General features: G+C 37.4%; 2 protein-coding genes across 4 annotated transcripts in view; one reads left to right on the forward strand and one right to left on the reverse strand.

The window, feature by feature from the left end:
• The window catches only part of plpp4 (phospholipid phosphatase 4), a 30,300-nt gene extending 28,306 nt beyond the window's left edge, over positions 1 to 1,994 (reverse strand). For both annotated transcript variants that reach the window (XR_013303768.1, XM_077612598.1), the window contains exon 1: positions 1,773 to 1,994. Coding sequence is in view for 1 of the 2 variants with exons in the window: in XM_077612598.1 (XP_077468724.1) it covers positions 1,773 to 1,942 (170 nt within the window). In the remaining variant the exon portion in view is untranslated. The remainder of the gene's footprint in view (positions 1 to 1,772) is intronic.
• Positions 1,965 to 24,107, forward strand: part of cdh23 (cadherin-related 23) — a 102,639-nt gene continuing 80,496 nt past the window's right edge. The window contains exons 1-6 of one of the 2 annotated variants that reach the window (XM_077612592.1): positions 1,965 to 2,004; positions 9,376 to 9,457; positions 11,148 to 11,222; positions 22,546 to 22,688; positions 22,823 to 22,870; positions 23,399 to 23,491. In XM_077612592.1, coding sequence (XP_077468718.1) covers positions 9,385 to 9,457; positions 11,148 to 11,222; positions 22,546 to 22,688; positions 22,823 to 22,870; positions 23,399 to 23,491 — 432 coding nt within the window. In that variant the 5' untranslated portion in view covers positions 1,965 to 2,004; positions 9,376 to 9,384. Of the gene's footprint in view, positions 2,005 to 8,182; positions 8,567 to 9,375; positions 9,458 to 11,147; positions 11,223 to 22,545; positions 22,689 to 22,822; positions 22,871 to 23,398; positions 23,492 to 24,107 lie in introns of those variants that run through there. The other variant, XM_077612591.1, reaches the window with a different exon arrangement.

Consider the following 24,107-nt stretch of genomic DNA (forward strand, 5'->3'; position numbering starts at 1 on the left):
ATGCACATCCATAATACAAATTGCATCCCAGGTGAGTTGCATTTGAAACGTAGACTTAATAAAAATATATTCCTTGTGGTCAGTGTCTCAATTATTGCACATACCAGCACACTTTGCTGTATATATACACACACTCATAAAACACAATGTTTTTTGTTGTACCTCAACCTACATAGTAGTTTCCAAAAAAGAAGAATACTGTATTTATTCAAAGCAAATTGAGTATGAGTTTTAATGATTGACTTTTTAGCATTGGTGAGGATAATGGACAGCTTTGCACTAGACAGACTTGTTGAGACATTGCAGCTTTATTAATAAAACATGCATGAACACAATTTAAATTCAAATTTGTGTGTACGGCTGTACCCGCTGTTAGTGAATTAGACCCAATAAAAGTGTGTGTCTGCTATGCAAAAAATCCTTGTGGCGAAATGATTAGACACGCAACTATGGAATATATCAAAGTAATCTGGTGGGATGAAACAAACAAACACAAGTGGGCAACATGCTGTTATTCTACAGCAAACAACCAAGACCTAATGACATCTTACAGTGGAATTTAGATAATGGCAAGAGCCACTCTAACAGTTGAATGTGGATTATGCTTTTGATAGTCGTTTAGCAATAAAAAAAATGACAAAAACGCTGTAGTGGTGCCAGTTTTTGTAGCCTGAACTCTTCTCAGCTTCCAGTGCCTTCCACATGACAGCTGCTTGGTCATTAGAACTTAACTGCACTGCTATGGCCCTCTTTCACTTTGTACATAAAACTGCAGCTGCTCAATGTTGAAACAGGTGTTACATGTCCATAATATGAACACAGTTCAACAATACATTTCATAATATATTTTGTGAAATCTGAGGTTAAGTTAATAAAAATAATCTTTAAACCTGTCATGTATTTTCTTACTGCGAGATTCATTAATAGTAGTAACTAGTATTATGACAAGAATCAGAACAATGAAATGAAAGTATAAAAAATGACCACTACAAATAAGGAATAACCAAAGATATAGTAAGAGTTCACATTCTTTGAGAACATGATGAAATATTGTGTAGTGGAGGTCAATTTTAAGAGTAACATTAGTTTGTAATAGCAAATATTTCACAAGGGAATAAAAATAAGGGCCCGTAGATATTAGGTAAATCCCTTGCCTAGAATAAGATAACTTTTATTCATATATTGTGACTATAGTAGTCTGATAACAGCCAGTTTTTGCAGTAAATTGAATTTCCGCTAGAGGGAAGCACGATATAAAATAAATCCATGGTAGGATTATCCAATGTACAATCTCCATAAAAAACCCAAAAACTTTCTGTCGATATTGAGAAACCTACTACTAAAAAAAAATCAAATTAAACAAATATACACCAGTTATAATATGAACAGTAAAGCAATGTAACTTTTCATCTATTTTCTCAATTGCAATTATCATATTTCATTATGCATTGTTATGGAGTTATTTGTCAAGTGAGATGTAATTTCCACACACAATTGCTATGAATGACCTACATGCAAATGTACACAAATTCCTGTATATTCATAAGAGACGTTGTTGTTTATTGTAAGTGGCCAATTCTGATTATTATTATTATTATTTTAAAAAACAACTCATTAAACTGTTAGATTTTTCATTTCCTATAATTTTCATTTTCAATGAATGAGAAATGCAATCTAAAAGGTGGTAAGTTCCCCAGTTCTTTTTTTAAATTTTTTATTTATTTTTATTTTTAGGTAACTTTGAAGACCTATGAGAAAGAACCACACAGTACCTGCAGCCATGGATTTCCTTGCGGTTCCTTTGCAGCACGGTGGGGTGCACAATGGGTGATGACCAGGGTGAGGTGCGCGATGATCGAGGCAAGGCGGTGGGAGAGATAGTGTAGGGAGGCAGGGAGGGAGAGAGGGAGGAAAATAGGGGAGCACATTCTTGGTGAGGCATCACAGCGGGACAAGAGATCCAATCTAGAGGTTGTCAGCCGGAGACGCACCCGGACAAGGAAGGTAGGAGAACACTTTCATTATCCTCCCCCTCCTGTGGTGATTAGTTAATTGATTCCCCATTGGGAATGGGAGGATGGGCCAATTGCATTGGAGCATTTTTCAATGAATTTTATTCACTACTTTACTTATATAAATGTATGTTCAGTTAATCTCACGTTTTTCCAGATTTTACACAACTGTTGAACAATTTGGGTTTGTTTAAGAAGTTGTGCTGGTTAAATTATAGATTTTTAATTGTTTGTTCAAATGGCTTTTAAAGGTTAAAGTAGTTCAATGGGATGACAAAGTACATTCAAGTTTTTCCAACAACTTCTATTAGTAACAGCGTGTTTTATGGGCCTCATCAAGTGGCGAGTGGACGATCGATACGGCGCATGCGCGGCGAGAGGTGTCAGGTGAACACTCTTATCTCAGGTAGCTGCCCTGTGACTTCATACTAGCCTGCTGCCGAGCGCCTTGCGTCCATTACTTATTTATGTATCTGGAACTCAATGCGGCGTAGGTTTAATGCTGTAGCGACCCCGCGGTTTTTAATTGACTTTTTACTCATTTAATTTGACCCATTATTTATAGTCAAGACCTGTTTCTCTAATGGAGAATAGAATCATATTGCCATATGCATGTTTTGACATGTGCACCAATGGTACAGTAGATGACAGCAGACTCCCTCAGAGCAATCTTTTTTGAAATATTCTTTAATATTCATTAAAGTAGAGCAATGTCCAGCACTGCATTTGGTATTTCTTCATCAGGAATTCAACCTTTCCCTGCAATCTAATTAGAATAGCCAAAGTTTGCCATTTAAAGACAAATACTATTCTTAACATGTGCTTTTTTGGTTCCAACTGTTGAGTTTTCCTTCAAACTATGAAGCAAATATGTGGACAGGCTAAACAAATGTTTATATCAAGTGTTATTCCATCTTTATTTGAAGAAAATATGTTTCATGATTGTGATATGCTATATCTGCAGCCTTTCCTCATTTCTAATGTGAGGAGCGTGCGTGTGACACTTGGCCTCTTTGAGTGTCACTCTCATCGAGCGTCACGCTCATAAAATTCATTCAGAATAGGGCAAGAAGAAATCTCGAATGGAGAGCCCATATCTGACATGCTGACTGACAGACTCAAATGGAACACAATATATGGAGGAGAGGACTGTGCGTTATGAGGTCTTGGAGAGGAGGCAGAGCAATGTGAGCTCGAGGAAGGACTTCAGTATGATCAAATTGGAAGAGGCGTCAACGGCTTGAGTGGGGAAAGGGAGCCAAGACGGTGTATGATGTGGAAAAACTTGTTTATTTTCTAGAGGTGTTGCTGGCATGGTGCCTGTAATAATTCTTGTAGTGTTGCCATGTTGAAGTTGTGATGAGCTTCCATCCTTTGGGGAAAGCGCAACATTGATTGCCAGCTTGTGAAGTTTTCCAAATATAAACTTGTCTTTTACATAGAAGTATTTGATTAAATCTGACAGAGAGCAACTAGTTTTTTCTGCTATAACTCGCCTACGTTATTACTAATGCATTTTTAGGTAGAGTTTACATATTGTCATTTAGTGTGCTTGCACAATTACTGTTAAAAATCTATTGATTTGCTTTTGATGAACATTTTCAGGGTTGGATAAATATAACTTTATTACTTTATTAGCCATATAGATATAAATATATACAAATATAGATAAATGTACCAGCAGTATAGGGTATGTTAGTGTCCACAAGGTGCAATCCACCAAAGTTGTAATACTAACTGTCACTTTAAAACACACTTCTACCTAATTCTAGCTGGATGTTGTCATTAAATCAAGCTAGGTAGCCAAGCAGAAATGAAAATTACACATTGGTGAGGAATGGGAGACTAGAAAAATTATCCTGCTCAGTCAGTTGTAATAAAGGAAAGGCAGAAATTCAATGATTCTACTCATACGGTTAGAGCAGTTTTTATTGATTTCCTTTTCCTTTTATTGCTTTGAAAGTGCACTAAATACCTTTTTTAGAATCTCTCTCTCTCTCTCTCTCTCTCTCTCTCTCTCTCTCTCTCTCTCTCTCTCTCTCGATCGATCGATCTTTATATCTCTATATCTCTCTCTCTATATATATATGTATGTATGTATGTATATGTATATGTATATGTATATGTATATGTATATGTATATGTATATGTGTATGTATATGTGTATGTATATGTGTATATATATGTATATATATATATATATATATATATATATATATATATATATATATATATATATATATATATATATATATATATATATATATTTGTGAGAATTTGTGGAAAATATTTAGGTGAACAATTCTCGAATACAGAAAACAATCCATAGCAAGCAATGGATTCATTTAAATTTCCATAGTTTAAATATATCAAATCCCACCTATGCCCCAAGCCTATAATTTAAGTGTTTGCATCCTCGGCTCCTGGGGAATTAAATTACTGTGTACTTTATAAATAGAGCAAGTGGGAATATAATACTGTTATTGTTTGATAAAATGCTTATTTTTAGCTATTCGTACATGGGATACGTCCCTACATAAAATGTGCTTGCACTGGTAGGTTGTGACACAGAACATGGGTTCAAACAATGAGGTTAAAACGAAAAGGGCCAAAACATTGGATGAGGTCAGAGCCGAAATGTTGAGACGCAAAGGTCATCTGTGCTGAGGAGAAGCTACTAAACATTGTATTTTGACTTTACAACAAGACAAAGACTACTACGTTGCAGGGGCACTAGTATAACTCTACACAGATGGAGATGAATGAGTTTCTACAGCGTATAGTCTGCCAGTTATAAATATATGTAGCATCGCTTCGTGCTTATGCCAGGAAATATGACAGTGCGATCATTTTTTTTCCAAACGGTTGTCATGTAATAATTCTGTTTCTCCTTAGCAGTAGGGTTAGTGCATACCTGTACACTCACGGTGTTACTTGACCTGCTTTAATGTACCATTTTTCAGTGTCACACAGTGTACACTGTGTATCATTTAGTATATTTTTCTTAAGTCATCCTCTTTTGTCAATTCACTGTTGCACAGGACTTGATAAAGTGCTTTATTATAATGGACGTATTACATAGTACTGCCAGCAATTTCATTACAATCCCCATTGCTCAAACTTCACAAAATTAAAGAGAAAAAAATCGACGTGCACACCTCATCATAAACTGCAGATTCATATCCTTTTATTAACAGCAAAGAACTACTTACTTATTGTCATCATGTTTTCCCCGTCATGTCATTCAAAAGAACTTCGCCGAGTCAGCCTTTCCAAGTCATGTCATGTTGGTGATAAAGAGATCAGGAGGGTGGTACGGAAGTCATTACACAGCTCATCAGAGCAGCGCTGCACCTCCCTCCCACTTGACAAAGCCAAATGTCTGTTAATCGGTCTGCTCACTCTGCTAATGACCGATGATTTTGTCATGAGGGAAGAAAGCAGACTGAAAACGATCATTGATTTTCGGCGATAATCCACACTTCAGGCCCACTTTTCCAGACATTAAAGTCAATCAGAAACACTGGCTATGTGATCAATAACTTGGATTGTAGGCACCCTGTCTCAAGCAATCTCCGTGCAGATTCATGGATTGCCCATCTATTTATAGGTTCCTTAATCGCCAGAGTCACACTTTACTCTTACATATTGTAAAACTCGCTCATTAGATAGATGTAAAATTAGGTGAAAACTACAAAACCAAGCCCAGTGGGAGCCATATATGTTGTGTAAAGATTGCATTTAATGTGGATTTAGTGCAAAATCCAGGACAAGTCTGCAAGTGAAGTTTTTATTCCGTCATCCATCCCTTTTTTTACAGTTTGTCCACAGTAAGGCTTTACTCACATTAGATTTTCGGATTAGGTGTAGTGTTTTTTTTCAATTACTTTATTAAATTAATTCTGTTGAGCTAAAAAATAATCTAAAAAATGGGTTGCTTTCATTAAAGACACATTTTAAATTTGTGGAGCACTTTTTTATTTCATAAAAATTAAGTTATCAACAACTTTAAGCTCTATTTCAATGATAACGAATGACAATAAAAAGCATGAGATTAAGATAAGGATCTGTCATGGGTGTATGAGGTGAGCAGAAGATGTGCCTAACATAGGAGGAAATTCAAGACTTAATAAATTGTGACAGTATAGTCAGCTGAGTTTTACAGCGCCACAGAGGGGAGCAGCTTGAATCAGCAATCACCCTGCCGTTTAGTTCTGTCCTACTCGCTTTAATTGTTACAGACATAAGTGAGTGAGAGGAACATCCCAGCATGTCCTGATTGTGTTTTCATGCCAACCATTAACCTGTGTTCATTTCTGGTTTAATTAGATTCACCTCTGCTTAGCTAAATGGCATCCAGTTGAAATTATATCTGCACATATAAAAACATACGAGTATAGCTATAATGCGTAACTTTGGACAAAAATGTTCAATCAGTGCGGCACTAACATTCTTTTTTCATTAACCATCAATAACAAGGCATGAATACTAAAACTCAAATTCGGTCTCAAGATACACCCATGATTCTAAAAGTAATTGGATGGACTATTCTATTATGATAGACCATTGATTAACAGAATATAAAATAGATTTAAGACAGCAGTGGCAGAGTGCCTAGTACGTTCACCTATATTTGTCGACTTTGTGTGGGTTCCTTAGCATCCTCACACATTTCAAAAACAGTCATATAGCATTAAAATAAGGGCCTTAATTTTCTATAAGTGTATAAATATCAATGTTAATAGGTCTTGTCCATTTGCACTCAGCTCAACCTCCATACCATCATTAACTGTTATGTAAACTAGATGGAAGGGTGTAGTGACCCCTGCTTTTTGTAATTATTATTATTAATTAAAGGAATATAAAGGAGAATTGGAGAAAGAAATATTTTGTTTAAGAAAACAAAAGGTTACTCATTCAGGTTTGACCATAAAACTGGCAATTTGTTATTGTTATTTGGAAAATGTGGAAAAAAGTAAAACAGAAGTCCAATACTAATCACACTCAAAATCCCTTTTTTTATTTTTATACATTTCACCTCCATCACATTTTCAGGTAAATGGTTTCTGCTTTGTCTGAATGTTATCTCAAGCCGTATTTCGAAAAGCACATTGACAAATTTACAGAAAGCAGCAACATAAAGGAGCATGTGGCTTTTATTTGATTGTTTATCACGCATTTTGTACTTATGTTTATATGTATTCTGTTATTTTGAAATCAGATAAGTGGAAGGAGGAACAATGCTAAGCTTTTAAGAGGGACCGACATCTGAAGTGAGCACTCGAGGGAGTAGAGGAATTTAGAAAGATAACCCTTCAAAATTAAATTGCTACCATTTAGGATTGGTCTCTATTGCAAGGCCGCACAAGGACGCTGGTCAATTTTAGAGGGAAAATGGGAATAAGATGAACAATTTGAGTGGGTGGGAGATGCTAGATGGTATATATATATATATATATATATCTTTATATATATATATATATATATATATATATATATATATATAATATACATATATATGTGTATGTATATATATGTATATATATGTATATATATATATATATATGTATATATATATGTATATATATGTATATACACATTATATATATATAAATATATATATATATATATATATATATATATATATATATATATATATATATATATATATATATAAATCACTTTCCTATAGACTTGAGGAAGATCAGACTTGCACTGTGATTGAACTCTTAACAAATGTGAGGAAAAGTCTCGACCCTAATGGGAAATGCCCACACATCATTTGATCATTTAGAAAAACTGTGCGTCCCTTCATGCTGTTCCTCATGGAGACTGAAACGATTAGGCAAATCTGAGAGTCAAAGCAGTAAATTTGGCATGCAGGCAAAAAGGCAGTTGGATTCAAGTACAGGGAATGTGACCAAGCCAGAGTGAGTTTGATATAAAATATTGAATTACATAAAGAAGGCCAAAAGGGTGATATACTGCTGGGTCAAAAAATATAATTAGACAGTTTAAAAGCTGAGAAAGATTTCACAGTAACCAAAGTTGATGGAAACAAACAGAATTATGGGGGAACGAGATGCACCTGGTGAAGTCAATACAGACTTGAGAGAGGCTGATTGGTTCTCACAAATGCAGCAACATTGATGAGACCAGGTGGAGGCAATCACATCACATCACATGACATGCAAACAAACAGGAAACTCCAGTACCAAAAAAAAAGAGAGTAAGCAGTCAATATTCCTCCTGGCCTTAGAAAAGTGTTGGTCAATGTTATTTTAGTGCACACTAGGGAAACTGCAAAAAAAAGTTATGGGCCACTCTTTAAGCTTTCTGGAATACCAAACATTGGATACTGTATGTAGTTGGATGAGAGTTGTGGATCCTGCAATTCTCAGAGCAGGGTTGGGTGCTAGTTTTAGCGGGTGCTACCACCGAGCTTTAACTTGACCATGGCGACTGATAAATCAAAATTGGATGCATGCTGCCATCCGTCGTGGACGTCCTGGGACGCCAAACAAGGGAGACACAGTCTGCAACGACCAGAGCGGGTAAAGAGACTTAAATCTTTGAAGCTGAAGGTGTGATGGGGTGAAGGAGAAAATGTGTGGAACAAGCTCATGACAAAAAAGGTGCAGAAAGTGGTGAAAAGGGTGAACACATTAAAATGCCCCCCTTTTTTTAGGTGCTTCCATTGAGAACCTCTAAAAATGGTCATGCATGCACATAAGTACAGAATGAAAACTACGTTTAAGACACGCACAGATGGGGAAATAGTGACACAGTCATGGACTACACTAGATAAATATACAGAGAGATGGAATGTAATAGAGTGCCTATCAAAATTTGGTGGGAGATGACATCCTGCAGCTTGGGTTATAGCCTTTCAAATTGGCAAAATATGAGTTTTGCAGAATGTGCAGACATGGATGTAGGGACAGGAAAACGATCAAAGGGAAGGCAAGAAACATGGGACAGCAGTCAGAGGGACACAGAGGGAAGAGCAAGAGACCTAACTTGCTGAGAGGGTTTTTGTCAGAAGGGTGATGGTGAGTCCTGCGATTGCGAGCAGGCTGATGCCGTCTCTTATAAGCCGTTCTATGAAAATATGGGTTCTGTGTATTAGAGTGGAGGCAGGAAAACCAGGTGGATTCAAATACGGGGAAGTAGGTTAGGCCAGATTGTGATGCTAATGTTTCTCTATTTTTAAATGCAAGTCTTCATACAAAATATGCAGACTTCTGTCAGAGTGTGAAGTTTAATATGTATCTATACGACAAGATCCATAGTTGAATCCTGCACTTTTCCGTAGAAATATGTTGAATTATTTTTGTGACTCAAATTTGCGTTTGTTTTTCAGGTGCAGGTGATGTCATTCTTTGGAAGCAGGATGACATTTGCCAAGATTCTCCTCCCCTTCCTTATTTTACAGTCCTGTGAAGGTGAGCGATATCCTTATCTCAACAAAAATTACTTTTAAAGCATGGATATGGGCTTGTAATTTACTGTATAGAATGACTATTTCATGAAACAAATATTTTTTTAGATTTGATCACTAGAAGTATGGCATTTTTTAAAAGTATGCCACAAGGTAGTTTGAGATTTATAAGGTTTTATCTGTAAAATGACACAAATAATTAAGATTTTATATCACTTGTCCGGAAGGAGTTTTTGGTGCCCCCCCCTAACACATTTTACTTTCAGCATGTGCACTTTCCCATTTCATCATTGCTGCAACACCTTCTTGAACCTTCTGTTCTCCTTGTTCTCTATCTGCTCTATCTACAACTGTCTTACAAACTTCTTGAAAATGTTTTTGTGTTCTTGCTGAGTGTTCCATACGAATGTCTGAGTCGAACAGTGAAGGCGCTTTAGTGGAAAGTCACGGTAAAACGTCTCACAGTGACAGGCAGGAGACACATCCAATCACACGCGGCAGTGAAGAAGCAAAGAACGTTATTAAGTGAATGCCACAACATGTTTCCATCAACTACAATGAGTATATCTTTTTTTGTAATAACTGCAGTGCATGACCCTTTGGCTGCTCATTTCATCTAACACCTACGGCCTTATTTAAGTGTGAGGTGCAAATCTCGATCAAGGTGAGGCTGTGCCAAGCAAATAGGCTTTTCAGATTGTTTTATTATCGTTGGTCGCACTACCAAGCACGTTGGAAAACGGGTGGGATGGACTGCTATGGGCATGAATATGATAATTAAACTCGTGCCTCATTAGGAGAGAGAATTTTCCTATGCTCTTTAAAATCTGTAACCGATTAGGCACCCTCTGACCTTAACGTTTATATTTACGTATGCTGTGTATTTGACTTTTCTTTGCTTTGATGTGTCCATATTCTCCTCTCCTTCACCTTTTTATTAACTCTCGCAATCCATTAGCAAGTTGAACCTGTAGCCCTCTGCGGTTGCTAAATTAGATGGATGATCATTGCTGTAATTACTTACTAATGACAATTAATCTGCATTTCATGATGCAAGCATGACATTTGGACATGTGTGATTGACCAAAGACATTTTTCACCAATTAGAAAAGTTTAATACATCAAGGAGGGTAAAGTCAGTGGTGGAGAGCTGGTTGACATCATGTTGACATCATTATGCGTCACATTGAGCTGCTGGGCAAGTTAATAATGATAGCCAAACACAGCACGATTATTAGGGATTTTTCACTGACATACAAGATTATACCAAACCACACCTTCAATCAGCTTAGTAGGTAAATGAGGGTATAGTGTCAAAGCACTTATAACAAAGTGCATTTACCATTAAATTTTGCAGCTAAAATGAATCTTTCTAACTATTAACTCATCAGCTGCCATTGACGGTGATAGCCGTCCAATTTATTTGAAGTAGAAGGATGAACATTAATCAATGAACATTTTCTGCCACCGTCCCACTTCAAATGTATTGGTTGTCTACTAGGGACAAACTATTTCACAGGAAGGATTTTTAAAGACAAAATGCCGTATAACTGGTTTTCTAGCATTGTCAATTTTACTGAAAGAGTCAATGGCTGATAAATAACTGCGGTAAAATGTTGAAAAAAAGACTGATTCCATCAAAGGTTGGAGTCTATAATAGGAATTACTATTCTTTGCTTTCCTCCGCTTCACAGGTTCCAACCAGCCGCCGCGTTTCCTGAACTACTTTTTCTCAACGTACCTTCTCATCTATGAAGATATGCCTGTTGGTAAGTCTGTGCTGGCTGTCACTACGCTCAGATGATGAGCAACTGTAGATTGAAAAAAAAAAGTACAGTAACTGAACATAAGTAAAAGGATGTCAAAAAAGAACTGACAGTGATCGCAATGGTTGTTCTATTTCAATGCTTTTCTGTGAAAATTCTTATGTATACTGCGAACAGAAATAGATTTCAATTTCTACTACCAGCACTATAATTCTGGGGTAGTGAAAAATTTTCATTTGTTCCCTACGGCTGACTGGCGACCAGTCTAGGGTGTAGTCTGCCTTCTGCCCGAAGACAGCTGGGTTAGGGTCCAGCAACCCCTGCAACCGTTTTGAGGAAGAAGAAATGATGAAAATTGTGTGGATATTAGCGCTGTGCTTAATATAATACATTCTTAAACTATAGTATATTAATCTTTATTAACATATTTGGGTAATCCGTTGGCGTCATTTGAGATTATTCTGTCTTTCTTCTTTTCCGCTCTACATTTTGAGTACTTCACGCCATTCCTATTCGCTGTTGTGATTGACAGAGACAATTTAGGGATGTCAGGTTTCTCATAACTGGTTGCCATGTCAAAAGGCAGAATTCTTTTTTTTTATTAGATTGATCTCAGGGGTTGTTTTCCTTATTGTTGTTGTTTATTTAGTGACATGACCTTTCTACGCCTCTTCAAACAGTTGGTTTACTCGTTTCTCAGATTTAAAGCAGTCAAGTGATAAATATGTGTAAATGTGTATATATATATGTAGATATAGATATATAGGAGTCACTTGGAAGACCTTTACACTTATGTTTATCATCATCTTGCTTAAATGTGTGTTGTAGCTAGGCAAGGGCATCGTTACTGTCAAAGTCAGCAGTATATCTTCATCATCATAACCCTAAAGTAATGTCTGGTTTTGGCAGGGGTCCATCATTTTTTTTCCCCCCAGCTTGTGTATCCGTAAAATGTTGGGCGGTGTTGTTGGTTAGTGCTTATTTCCTGAACTGTTCTGTCCTAGTTGCCCTCTGACCATGAATCATCGTGTCCTCTATCAGCTGGGCTGGGCTCCAGCACAGTACATTCCAGTGGTCCAAAGCTCTGTCAGTCATGTCCCTGGCCCAGCCTATGATGGATTCTTCAGCAGTGTGATGATGAGGGTGGGCCGAGAGACTGGACAGTGAGTGTTTGTCAAGATTATTGTTTATTAGCTCAGCAGATGTCCTCGTCCAGGAGGCTCTGCCGTACATAAACACAAGAGGCCATGCACAATCCCACCCGCAATTGCTAGTGTTATGTGAGCAATGGGTGTAATATGTCAAGCCTGCACTCTTCCTAACAGTCAAAACCCTAAAGAAGTCACTGTCATGCAACTAAAACTAGGGCCTTACAGCCCTTGCAATGATATTATTCCCACTTTTAATTAGACGAGATGACACTTTAAAAAGATTTGTTCATCTCAAGGTTCAGTGGAAAGTCTGCGCAAATATCAACTTGACATTACAGTGGCACAATTGACCTACCTGGCTATTATTTTACATAAGATCAATTTGTTTTGAATGTGTAAATGTTGTAATGGTCAGAAGAAAAAATGCGTGACAGGAGAACAATGATCAGGTTTCCATTGCCACTCTAGTTACTGTGCACTTAATGCGTTCTCAATGGTGATGTAACTGTTTCAGCCTAAATTATTCTTCAAAAGTCTTCAGTTTTTTTTCTTTTCTTTTTTTTAATTACATACCTGCGCTACTTATTGAACGCCTTGCACAGAAGAGTTGTACTGGTTTGCTGCTATGTGTACAATCAGTAATTACACTTCGGTGATTTCAAGGCAGTTTTGACGTTTTAATGTGTTCAACCGTCAATTTTAAAATGGGAGTTAAATGGCAATATTAAAAAGACCCAGCAAATATTGGGATCAAGTGTTGCCAGAATCCTCACCCACTATTTTATAATGGCATCTATATAGCTGATACATGTGTCAGGATTTGAATTCCATAATTTGGCATATGAAATATAATATAATGCTCTCATTCTTCAGATTAAGCTGTTTTTCCTGAATACAGTAATTAATTCCTAGCAAATATTAACTTCTCGAGATTCAATTTTTAATTTAGTAATGAAAATTTATTCAGAATGTAGAAGTCATTCATTAAAGTATGAAGCCTAAAAGGAAAGCTCACAAAGGAGAGAGAGCTAAGGTTTATTAATAATATCACAGAGACCACAGAATTACTCTTTTGCTTCATTTGTTTCAAGATGAATGATACAAGTAAAAAGACCAACATTTCTTTGGATGTTTTACCAGAAAGATTGACATTTGCATTTAATATTTGAATTTCAGAAGTAGAATATGCAGTTGGAGGACATCACAAAATTGATTGTTCATACTAGCCTAGAGAAACATTGTAAAGAATAGCGCGTATTAAAAATCTCAGATATTCATAACAGCATTTGACCTTATTCATTTCACTTTAAGGGGGAGGACACTTTCTGGTATGGCTTGTTTTAGTGAGTTAAATTCTAGAACAGTTCATTTTGGTGTTGCCTATGCAAGGTTATTCTATTTTTTATATACTTTTAATCCCTTAATTTCACTGGTCATTTATTGTATGTGACAAGAATTGAGTTTTATGGTTCTAATTTTCATGATTGGTTATAACTATGTCAGTTAAAAAAAACGATTTCCAACGGATGAAAATCAAACAATCAAGTGGTGAGGTCTTTTAAAGGCCACAGCAATACTTTTCCAAGGTACGTGCGCTCTTTGTTGTTCCAGATATTGAGTGTTGTCTTATCAATATCAGTGTGAATGTGAACTGACTCGGCCGGCATGTTTTGTAGAAAACAGAGTTTACTCAAGACTTTTCCGCCTGTCTGCTTCCACAGATCAGCTAATCTAAAGCCGGGATGAATATAAAACCAGAGATGAAATGGCCATGATAAAATAAAAGGGTAATCAAGGTAAAGAGGAGGATTTAGAAGTGCAAAAGAAATTCCTTGAGGTTTTATTTTTTTAGATAACTTTTCTGGGATCCTAGCCAAAATCCAACGCCATCCATTCTCGTGGAAAGAACGCTCTATATAGTATTCATTTCTGACTGAGCAGACCAGTGCAGAAGTCTGTTCATGCTCCCCCAATCATCTCCCATTTGAGTCAAATTGGCATGAGATATGTCTGTCCTTTTTATCTCTGCCAGTTTCGCTCTACCTGTCACTGTTTGTGAGAGTGAGTTGGTGGATGCGCTATGAGAATCACAGTGTCTGTCTGCATGTTTCATACCTTTACAAATCATATCTATCTGCAGCAAAGGCAAGTATCCTTCCCTGCAGAGGACTGAACTAGCTGATATCTGCCAGAGATGAGTCCCTACATATCCAGGAGATATTCTTAATGACTTCTACTTTTTCTGGCCTGTACCTCACTTGAAAGGATTCACATCTTCGTACTTCCTGTTACTGCACTCTACTGTCGTTTGGCTGTCCCACAATGACTGCACTATAATGTCAGCTGACTGCCACTGATGAGGGACCTCTGTTTTGGTTTAGTCAATCATCTCTTATCGCCACCTCATACCTTGCACATCCATTCCTTTCCCAGGAAATAATGGCTGTATAGCTCAGCAGTGTCTGCAAACACACCATCCATCACACGGGTGTGCAAGATTTTCCTGCGACGTGACTCTTTAGTGTCATAATGAAGCATTCCAAGCCTCAGAGTTCTCCATAACCGTTACGTTGACAATACAAGTTATCTCAAGACGATTTTTTCAAATGGAGAAAGTTAGGACAGAGGGACTTAGCTTAGCTGTAAACAACTATTTGCATTGCCCTTAATTTTTTAAAAAAAAAAGCCATGCCATGACTTTTCACCTACATTTTAAACTGGCTGTCCTAGTCAGTTTATTATTTACCACATGTATTTTGTAGTTAAAAGTACAGCAGGTCACCATATAAATTAGAGCCTCAAAGGGGGTATTTCAGCATTGGAGTAAAATATTTAATGTAATTGGTGCAAATTGCTTGCATAGTGGATTGATTTCTACCCCCTCTTCAATGGAAACACATATTGGTTTTTTTGTGGGTTCCCATTTTCCTGTGTAATGACCACATTGTTTTTATTTGGACTGCAGAAGCATGTTGAAAAGCCGCTGGCTGTGCGCGTAATAGTTTTGTTGATGTTAAGAGTTAATTGAAATCATGTGTGCAATAACAGGGGGAGCAGCATTGCCAATGAGCAAATCATTGTATCAATGTGGCACTGGTTAAATGATCTGAAGATGAATCTGGCACTGAGACAGATTCAATTTTAGACTGGTCATTTTATAATTTCATCAAATTTGGGTTTAAAACCATTGTTTGCCTTTTTTTTTAAGTAACAAAATGAATACGTAGTAGCAAATAGTTTGCTTGACAATTTCTGAACCGCTTTTTCCTCACTAGGGAAACGGGGGGTGCTGGAGGCTATCCCAGCTGACTTCGGGCCAGAGGGGGGGACACCCTGAATTGGTAGCCAGCCAATCGCAGGGCACAAGGAGACAAACAACCATTCACGCTCACACTCATACCTAGGGGCAGTTTAGGGTTTCCAATCAGCCTACCATTCATGTCTTTGGAATGTGGGAGGCAACCGTAGTACCCGGAGAAAACCCACGCAGGCCTGGGGAGAACATGCAAACTCCACACAGGTGGATCGACCTGGATTTGGACCCAGGTCTCAGACTGTGAGGCCGACGCGCTAACCACACATCCGCCAGACAGTCGTTTGCTTGAACCTTTAAGGGTTAAATGGAGTTCCCATTAAAAAATGTGAGCTCGGTACTCAAATGTTTTGCACAGCTATACAGTAGCTAAATTGATTTTGTTTTTGTCTGTAAGTGGCCCTCAAGTACAAAAAAAAGTTTGGAGACCCCCTACCATACTCAAGTGTGTATCAGATCAAGTTGCGATTCCACTCTTCTTACTGTGCTTGTTGTATGATCTCTTTGGATGCTATTCAAACCGTGCAACATTTCTTTAAATTATTTCTCACAAGTTTTCTGTTTGTTTGTGTATGTGCACGCACAGTTGTTTGTGTGTGCAGGTATTAGCACATTCTCCATTACAAAGAGGTGCATTGCTGGATGGCAGATCAGCTTTTGGCAGCTGCTTATCTGGCCCAGCTGGGTCACAGCTGATACCAGCCTGAGCCACACTAAGCAGCTAACCTGGAAATTGATGTTTCACATCAGCAACCACCCCTTTTTGCTCCACTGCAGAATAGTTATGGGTGTGAGTTTGGGAAATGCGTGTATGTTTGTTACTTGCAACATGTTGGTGTGTCTGATATACTCTCATTAGTTCATCTTTTGTCCCCCAGAGTTGATTTATCATTGGTGTCATAGCTCTCATGACTCGAGTGGTGTATGTTTGTTCAACAGGTTTCATTTAATATTCATTTTGCAAAGGTAAAGTTGACTTTTCTTTGCTATTGCAAGTTGTAAAATGAATGAAAACCACAACATTTTTGCATAGTGAACCTTTTGCGCGATACTATTTGCTGAATTTATTTATTTATTCATAGGACTGTAGGTAGTACTAACTTTAATTTTATTACCATAACTTTTGCAGTCACTCAAAAAGCCAGTGTCATATTTATATTGCACAATAATTATTTTATATTTTTATACTCACGCAGTGAGCAAAATGGCAATAAAATGGTGGCTATAAGTCTCTAAAACCTCCTCCCCATTCACAAATAACGACCTTGTAACATTGTCACACAACACTGGGGAATGAAATGGCTAATTAAACCGAATTTGAACATTTCCACTCTGGCTTTTATTTACATATTCCCCAGTGGTTTAAAGATTAATGGCACTGTTGTTTAAGGGACAGTAAATTTGTAGTAAGTGTAATTTTTCAATGTTTGCTACGAAAAGATACGGCTTGGTATTATGGTAATACTTCAATACCACACCTTGAGAATAGGTACATAGTATCATTCTCATTAGTGATTGGCTTGACCTTTTTAAAGATAAAAGCACCCATGAAGCAATCCCGTATTAATTATGAGGTATTTCACGAATATATATATTTTTTATTGGCACATCAAAAAATGATTACAATCTTTCCAATGCCACATAGTATCATATATTTCATAACAAAATAACATCTCTAGGTGCTTCTACGAGCTGTTGCTACGCAAACTGTTTCATTCAAATCTGTACAGTTCTGTGTATACAGCTACAGAGGTCAGGGCAGTTCAATTCTTACTTGTGGGACTTAATGGGGTTCAGTGAAAGCCTCATACAGTTTATTATAGATGGAGCCTCAAAACATTGAACACCAGGCATCGTCGTTTTTCCTTCTAAATGGGATGAGCAAGTGGATCTGAGGAATTCCTTAATTCAAATGATTCCCCAAACTGACAAGAGCATTGGTAGGAGCCTTTTTGTAAGTCTGTTTTGCTTCAATTGGAGTACACAGTGGAAAAGCTAAAACATTGAAGAACCAAACATCAACCTACAACCAGCAAATAAGGAAATGCTACAGAAAAACATGAAGGAACCTTTAACAAGATATTTCAATACCCTTAGCACTAAATGGTAGCTATGTAAACTGAAGGGAAGATGCATCCAGAACCTTTTGTTTCATTGGAATTGTGTTTGTTCGCGGCCTCACAGTCAAGGTGACATGTTCCATTACCTGACCATGATTTAGCTCATTCCGAAGTAACGGCTCAAGTGAGGTCATCCCTGGGCCAGTATACGACAGTCCGAATGTGAAAAATAAGGCAGAAAAACAACAACTATTATTTTAAACTGAGCAGCAGAGTTAAACGTTGAGAGCACAGAACGAGACTTATAGGACTGGGCAGGCGTCACCAAGTGTCACCGTTGATGGACATCGGTTGGAGTGCTGTGCTTTTTGGCGGCATGTCGGCTGACAATGACTGACCAGACTGGTTTGGCTGTCACTCTTGAATCCTAAGAACCCCATACCCACCTGTCCAGTCCAATCAGAGCCGCCTGCATCCATCTATGTGGCCTCAACAAGCAGAACAAAGGCTGATGAGCGAATGAGAAAACAAGAGAGCGACAGAGAGCGAACGAAAGAGAATACTAATATAGAAACGAGGGCTATCTTTCTTTTGCGATTTGAGAGTGACCAGCACTGCATGTGAATTTGCTGTGGCAGGTCTGTCTTTCTTCGGCAACGCGTGAGATGACTGTCCACTAATGTCCCTCACTGTGCGAATTCAATCGGAATTCCAATGGTTAGTCACTGCCTTGTCACTCACTGTTTTCATCATTTCACAATTTGACTGGATTAGAAAGCCAACTGAGAGCAGAAATTTATTTCTGTGTTGACCACTGACATGAATCAGTCCCGTTGGATAAGGGAGGACAAACTGAGTTGTATTAGAATAAACTTCACTACATATGTAGTAACTGGACTCTACACCACGGTGGCCAAGCAAAAAAAAACAGAACACAAAAAAACACACTTTAAACTGGTACACTAATTAAATTGATGCGCACATTAACTTCACCGACTGCTGCTGAAATGGGGAAATATTTTTGGGCCTCTCGAATGACAATTATTTTTTCTGGAAAGTTGGTCTGATGCCTAAAAATGTCTGAAATTGGCAATATAACTTTAGATCTTTTGGGGTTTAGATAAGAATGTTTTTTTTGTTCTTGTTTTATTGAAATGCAATCAAGTGCACTATTTCAAAACATATTTGATATAATTATCAACTAAAATCTTTTTTGTGATTAATAATGGAACATGATTAAATTGTTGGTTGTCACTGACAGCAATAGATGTCTTCTCCATTTGGACAGTAGCAAATAATTTAGATCTTAAACTTGTCATCCCTCTTGTTCTAACTACCAAAACACACACTAATACTCAGTGAATATTATAATAATAGGTGGGCCGTGAAGAATTAAAATGTGATTAATGGAAAGGAATTGCTTACAAGTATACGAAGCATATAATTAAGTTGATTAAATAACTTGGTCTTGAGAAATTTAATGTTCTCGGAAATATTTAAAAAACTGAAAATAAGATTTACACTAAAAAAAATAAGAAAAGTCTATGCTGTTTGTAATAACAATACAATTGAATTTTTTTTGCATGACCACTGTTTGCCTGGTCTCATGAACATTTCAGTCCAGGAGACTGCATTTCTCTAAGGGATGCTGTTTGGAAAGGTTGAAGGTATTCTCATCCCATCCGTGACAGATTTAGTCATAAATCTGTTGGATTAATATACAGGCACCCAAGGACTCTGGTGGTTTGCGTTGTGAAACACAGGAGTCACTTCAAGCTGGACTCCTGACACTATTTGTCTTCAAAGCTCATTGCCTTTGCTGTTATTGATGCCACACACAAAAACACACAGGCAACAAAGAAGACAAGACACCACTGGCATGGTCGATATTAGTCTTGAAGGAGCTCAAACTTCCCATTGACGGCACTGAAAGTCCAATCATTTTGAATGGAGATTATCTACTGTCCAATCTATCACTAATGATAAATTCATTTGAATTGGATGTCTGTCAATCAATAGTCTGTGGCAGGGAGAGACCTCAAATAAAAAAAATGTCAAAAATGCCACTGTCAGTGATAATTCTGTTCATTTCTAATGACTGACTTGTTTTGAACCTCAGCAGTTGTTTTGTTGCCAGTTTTATTTTATCGACATAAAGGCGTGCAAACACGCTCGGTTGGCTTTTTCCTTCCTCTCCTTTTTATTGCCCGTCGTCTAATTGACCTCCCTGGGGAAACTACTCGCCATAGATGTCCTTATCAAGCAGAGAAATGAACTACCTGCATTCAACTTTCCTACTTCTATTAAACATGGCCCCTGAACACACACACACACACCTTTCTCTATGGAAATTGAGGTCCAAGCACATTTCTGCCCACCCCACTGTAATAATTTGAGTTAGAGCTGCTAAGTTTATGTCCTTATCGAGATTGCCTCCCCGAAGGAACACAAACTCCTCTGACATTAACATAGCACACTTCAGAGAAGATGGGGCAAAATGTCATTTTAATTCATTTGCATTGTTTTCAATGAATGCGACAAAAGCAGAATATACATTTTGTTTTAGTCTGGAGGAAAGGAAAGGGGTCCCAGTAAGTGTAGGTACCCTCCAGAGATCTTTTAAAAAGATGAGCCAGAATTGTCGCTTGAATCATGTTATGGAATTTGACTGGCAAATTGCCTTCAAAGTGTTATGTAGTACTATCGAGTAAGATTTTATGGACTCAGGAAAAAAAAGTAGAAATCATTATTTTAAAATATATCGAGAACAGTGGTACTTATGTGATTTTCTATATATATATATACTTAAAAAAAAAAATACAGATCTAATAGGCTCAATACTACTTGTAATTCTCATCCATTAAGACTTTTAGTGCCATTTATGGTGATAGAAATCCAAACATGATTTTCTTTTTTCTGTGACTTCAACCCTTTCATGTACCAATTGTATTTTTCCCTTTTTAAATGTTTTTTATTATTACATTCATATAGGAAATAGGTCTCACACTTATATATATTACTTAGCTATTTACCTTATTTATTATTATTACTTGACAGCAATTGATGCCCGATCCAATACTAAGTGATTTCAAAACTGAGCTAATAGTGAATTAACCAGTTGCTAACTTTTGAATAGATTTTCAAAGTAGTGCCCACTGTCCCTGGACTGAAAGGGTGGCAGCAAATCAACGTTTGTTTATCGTGCCCACTGGCAGCCGATAAGTTTATTTAAATGTGGCAAATTTATACACTGTCTTTAAGATGTGTATGCAAAAGTGCTTCACTGAATGGACTCACACTGCCGGAGAGCTGAAGTCAGTATTTGCCAGTTTGAATTAATGACGGGGGTGATTGATTCGAGAAGCGTGACTTTAGCAACGCTTCAGTTTGGCATGCCTGATGTGTTTGAAGGCTCTTTTTGTCCGTGAATGGACACCGTGGTAACATGAGTGGCAGGCCACTGACTCATCAGACCGGTGATAGTATGACTCGCTCCCTCAGGCTCAGTAGCGCTGCCGTGCAAATTTTCATCAAGTATTTATCAGGTAAATATCTCAATTCCTCTCACTTGTTTGGAGGTGGCTTGCTTTTTGTTTGTACCTGCTGGATGGTGTTCGACCCAAACTTGTCCCTCACATGTCTTAGGCCACGTGCACATAAAATGTGCAACTATAATTCACGACGGGCCTGAAATTGGAGTCTTGACAGTGCTTGTCCCACTGAATCAAGTAGTCCGATGGACGAAAGGTCTAGAGATATTGCTGGCATAATGAACAAAGCCCTCCCAGCCCCTTTTCTTAATCCCGAAGTCCCAGGACAGGTACATGTCAAACACACATGATTCTTATTGATTTAATGTCGAATGATAGCTTCTATCAGCAGATATGGAACCAGGTACACTTTTTTTTTTCATAAATGCAAGATAATTTTTCACCCACTCAATGCTTGAGTGATTGCATATTTACTATGTGGAAGTGAACTGTTCATTTGTAACAGTAACGTTGTCATCACATGCTAAATTGGCTTATTTGTCATTCGAAAGGGCTAAGTGCCACAGTGTTATAGATAAAAATTGAAGGATACCTACTGTATGCTATGATGCATGTTCATCATTTCAACAGTTTCTTTACAATGATCTTCATATTTACCTTTTAAAATTCTATTCCAGACCATATTTAACTTGTTGCTGTCCCCATAGCAAGTTGAAATGGTAAATCAGTAGCATGATCATATTATTAGATGTATGGAATTAATTATTCCTTGTAGATGGACCATAAGTCCAATGCTGTTTTCTCAAGTTGAAGTTAACGTTCCATAAATGGCTTTCATTCATACCATTAGTCCTGAGTGACCATTAGTTTTTAGTCACTTGAAAGTATGCCTACCCATATAAGAGCAGACGGAATGGGGGGAAAGTTATTGATGACTACGAGGTAGAAAGCTTAATTTGCACCGTCTCTACCAAATTATAAATTATTTTCAAAGCAGACACATTTGCATAAATCTCATTAGACGCAATGAGAAGGGTGCATAAATCCTTGCGTTAATTAGTCATTTTAGTTACATTTTTATAGGAAATATTGTATATTAATTTAATAGAGGCAAAGGCAATCGCGACGCCTAATTTGTTGTTTTATGAGCAGTTTGGGGCACAAATGACGGGATTGATGGATTTTTGCTTCTTGTCCATTTTTGAGGAAGGTGAGATTATGAAAACATAATGATTATAGAGTCTACTTAAGACCAGTTGCTTTTAAATTAAGTGTTATGTATCTTTAGGGTGCACTTTTTCTTTCCGGCAGGTTCTTCTGTGGCTCAACTGAAGGCAAGCGACCCTGAAGGGGAACCACTCATGTACGGCGTTTCAGGAGAGGAAGCAATGCGGTACTTTTCGGTAAACAAAGACACTGGCGTCGTATGGCTACGACAACAGCTTGACCGAGAGGTAAGATGGTGCAAGCTTACTTGCTCATCTAGAATTCTTGCAGCGGATAGTCCACCATCTTGAATAAGAAGAATTGTATGTTTTGTTTTGTCTTTCTGTTGTTGGTGTCAAATCAGTAAATTTGTGTTTTTCAGACCAAGTCAGAAATGCAAGTTGAATTCTACGTGAGTGACATTCAGGAGGTGAGGGCTGGATCTTCTCTTTTAATTAAAATTATTCCTCAAAGTACATGAAATATTTGTTACTGAAAAAAAGCAGTTAACTATGCTTTTATTTAAATATTAGCAATGAGGTCAGATCAACTCTTTATGAAATTCTGAGACAACAAACTGGCTATAATCCTATACAAATTTGACACATTAATATGACCTTTGCAATTGCTCTTATGAACACAACCAGTTAACACAGGTTACAATTTTTTTTTCTTAATTAGTTTTAATTATTACTGTACAGCCCATCCAAAACCTTTTGTGTTGCTTAATAATCTCCTGTCAAATTAAGTGTGAAACTAAAACAGACTGCTATCGCTTATTCTTGGAACATGTTTGATACTTGGTGGTATATACTGCTCGAGTATATTTAAATGTTTGTACCGTATGCTAAAATTAATGTTTGGGTTCTAGTTATTCTTACACATTTTGTCAGGTTGTCTGATGTTAAGGTTACGTTGCAAGTAGAGAACATATTTTGTGCTTGAATGTCTTCCTCAGGTGGTCAAAGACACTGTCAACATCCAAATTGGAGATGTGAATGATAACGCGCCAATCTTCCATGGCCAGCCCTACACTGTCAATATCCCAGAGGTAAGACTGAAAGAAAATGAGCACCTTCTCTTGCATGAATATGTTTTTTAAAAAAAATCAATAGTTGCTGTTGCATTTACCTTTCACTCACATAAACAATTTAATGAGAATCAGAATTGCGAATAATGAACCTACAGTGCATGAAAGTACACAAGTCTTTTTTTAAGGATATACAACTATGATAGACAGTGTTTCAGATCTCAGATGACTGTAATTTGCTATTGTTTTGAGGGATTTTACAACCTACCTGCTAGAAAGGAAAATATTCTCTGATGTGAGATTTCAAGTGATTTTCCCTTAAGAGCTTTCAATGCTTCTCTGCCCTCTCACTGCATATGGTACCTGACGTCTTGCCAACCTTTTCCTATTGGCCCTCTCCATCTAATCCATGATATGAAGTAATTGCCAGAGTTCAAGGCCTGCACTTCAAATAGGCAGCTAAATCCACTCATACAAACACACATTCTCATCATGTTGTGTAGATATGGTGTCCACAGCATTCAGAGTTTCCGCCAAATCTCCCCAATCTTTAAAGCCAAGCAACTAAAGAGCAACTTTTAGACTGGGCACTAGCTAGTAATGTTTTCTTTCTACTCCTGAGTTAGACTCTTATTTC

Source organism: Stigmatopora argus, chromosome 11, assembly GCF_051989625.1.
Source record: "Stigmatopora argus isolate UIUO_Sarg chromosome 11, RoL_Sarg_1.0, whole genome shotgun sequence".
In the NCBI taxonomy this organism is placed as follows: Eukaryota; Metazoa; Chordata; class Actinopteri; order Syngnathiformes; family Syngnathidae; genus Stigmatopora; species Stigmatopora argus.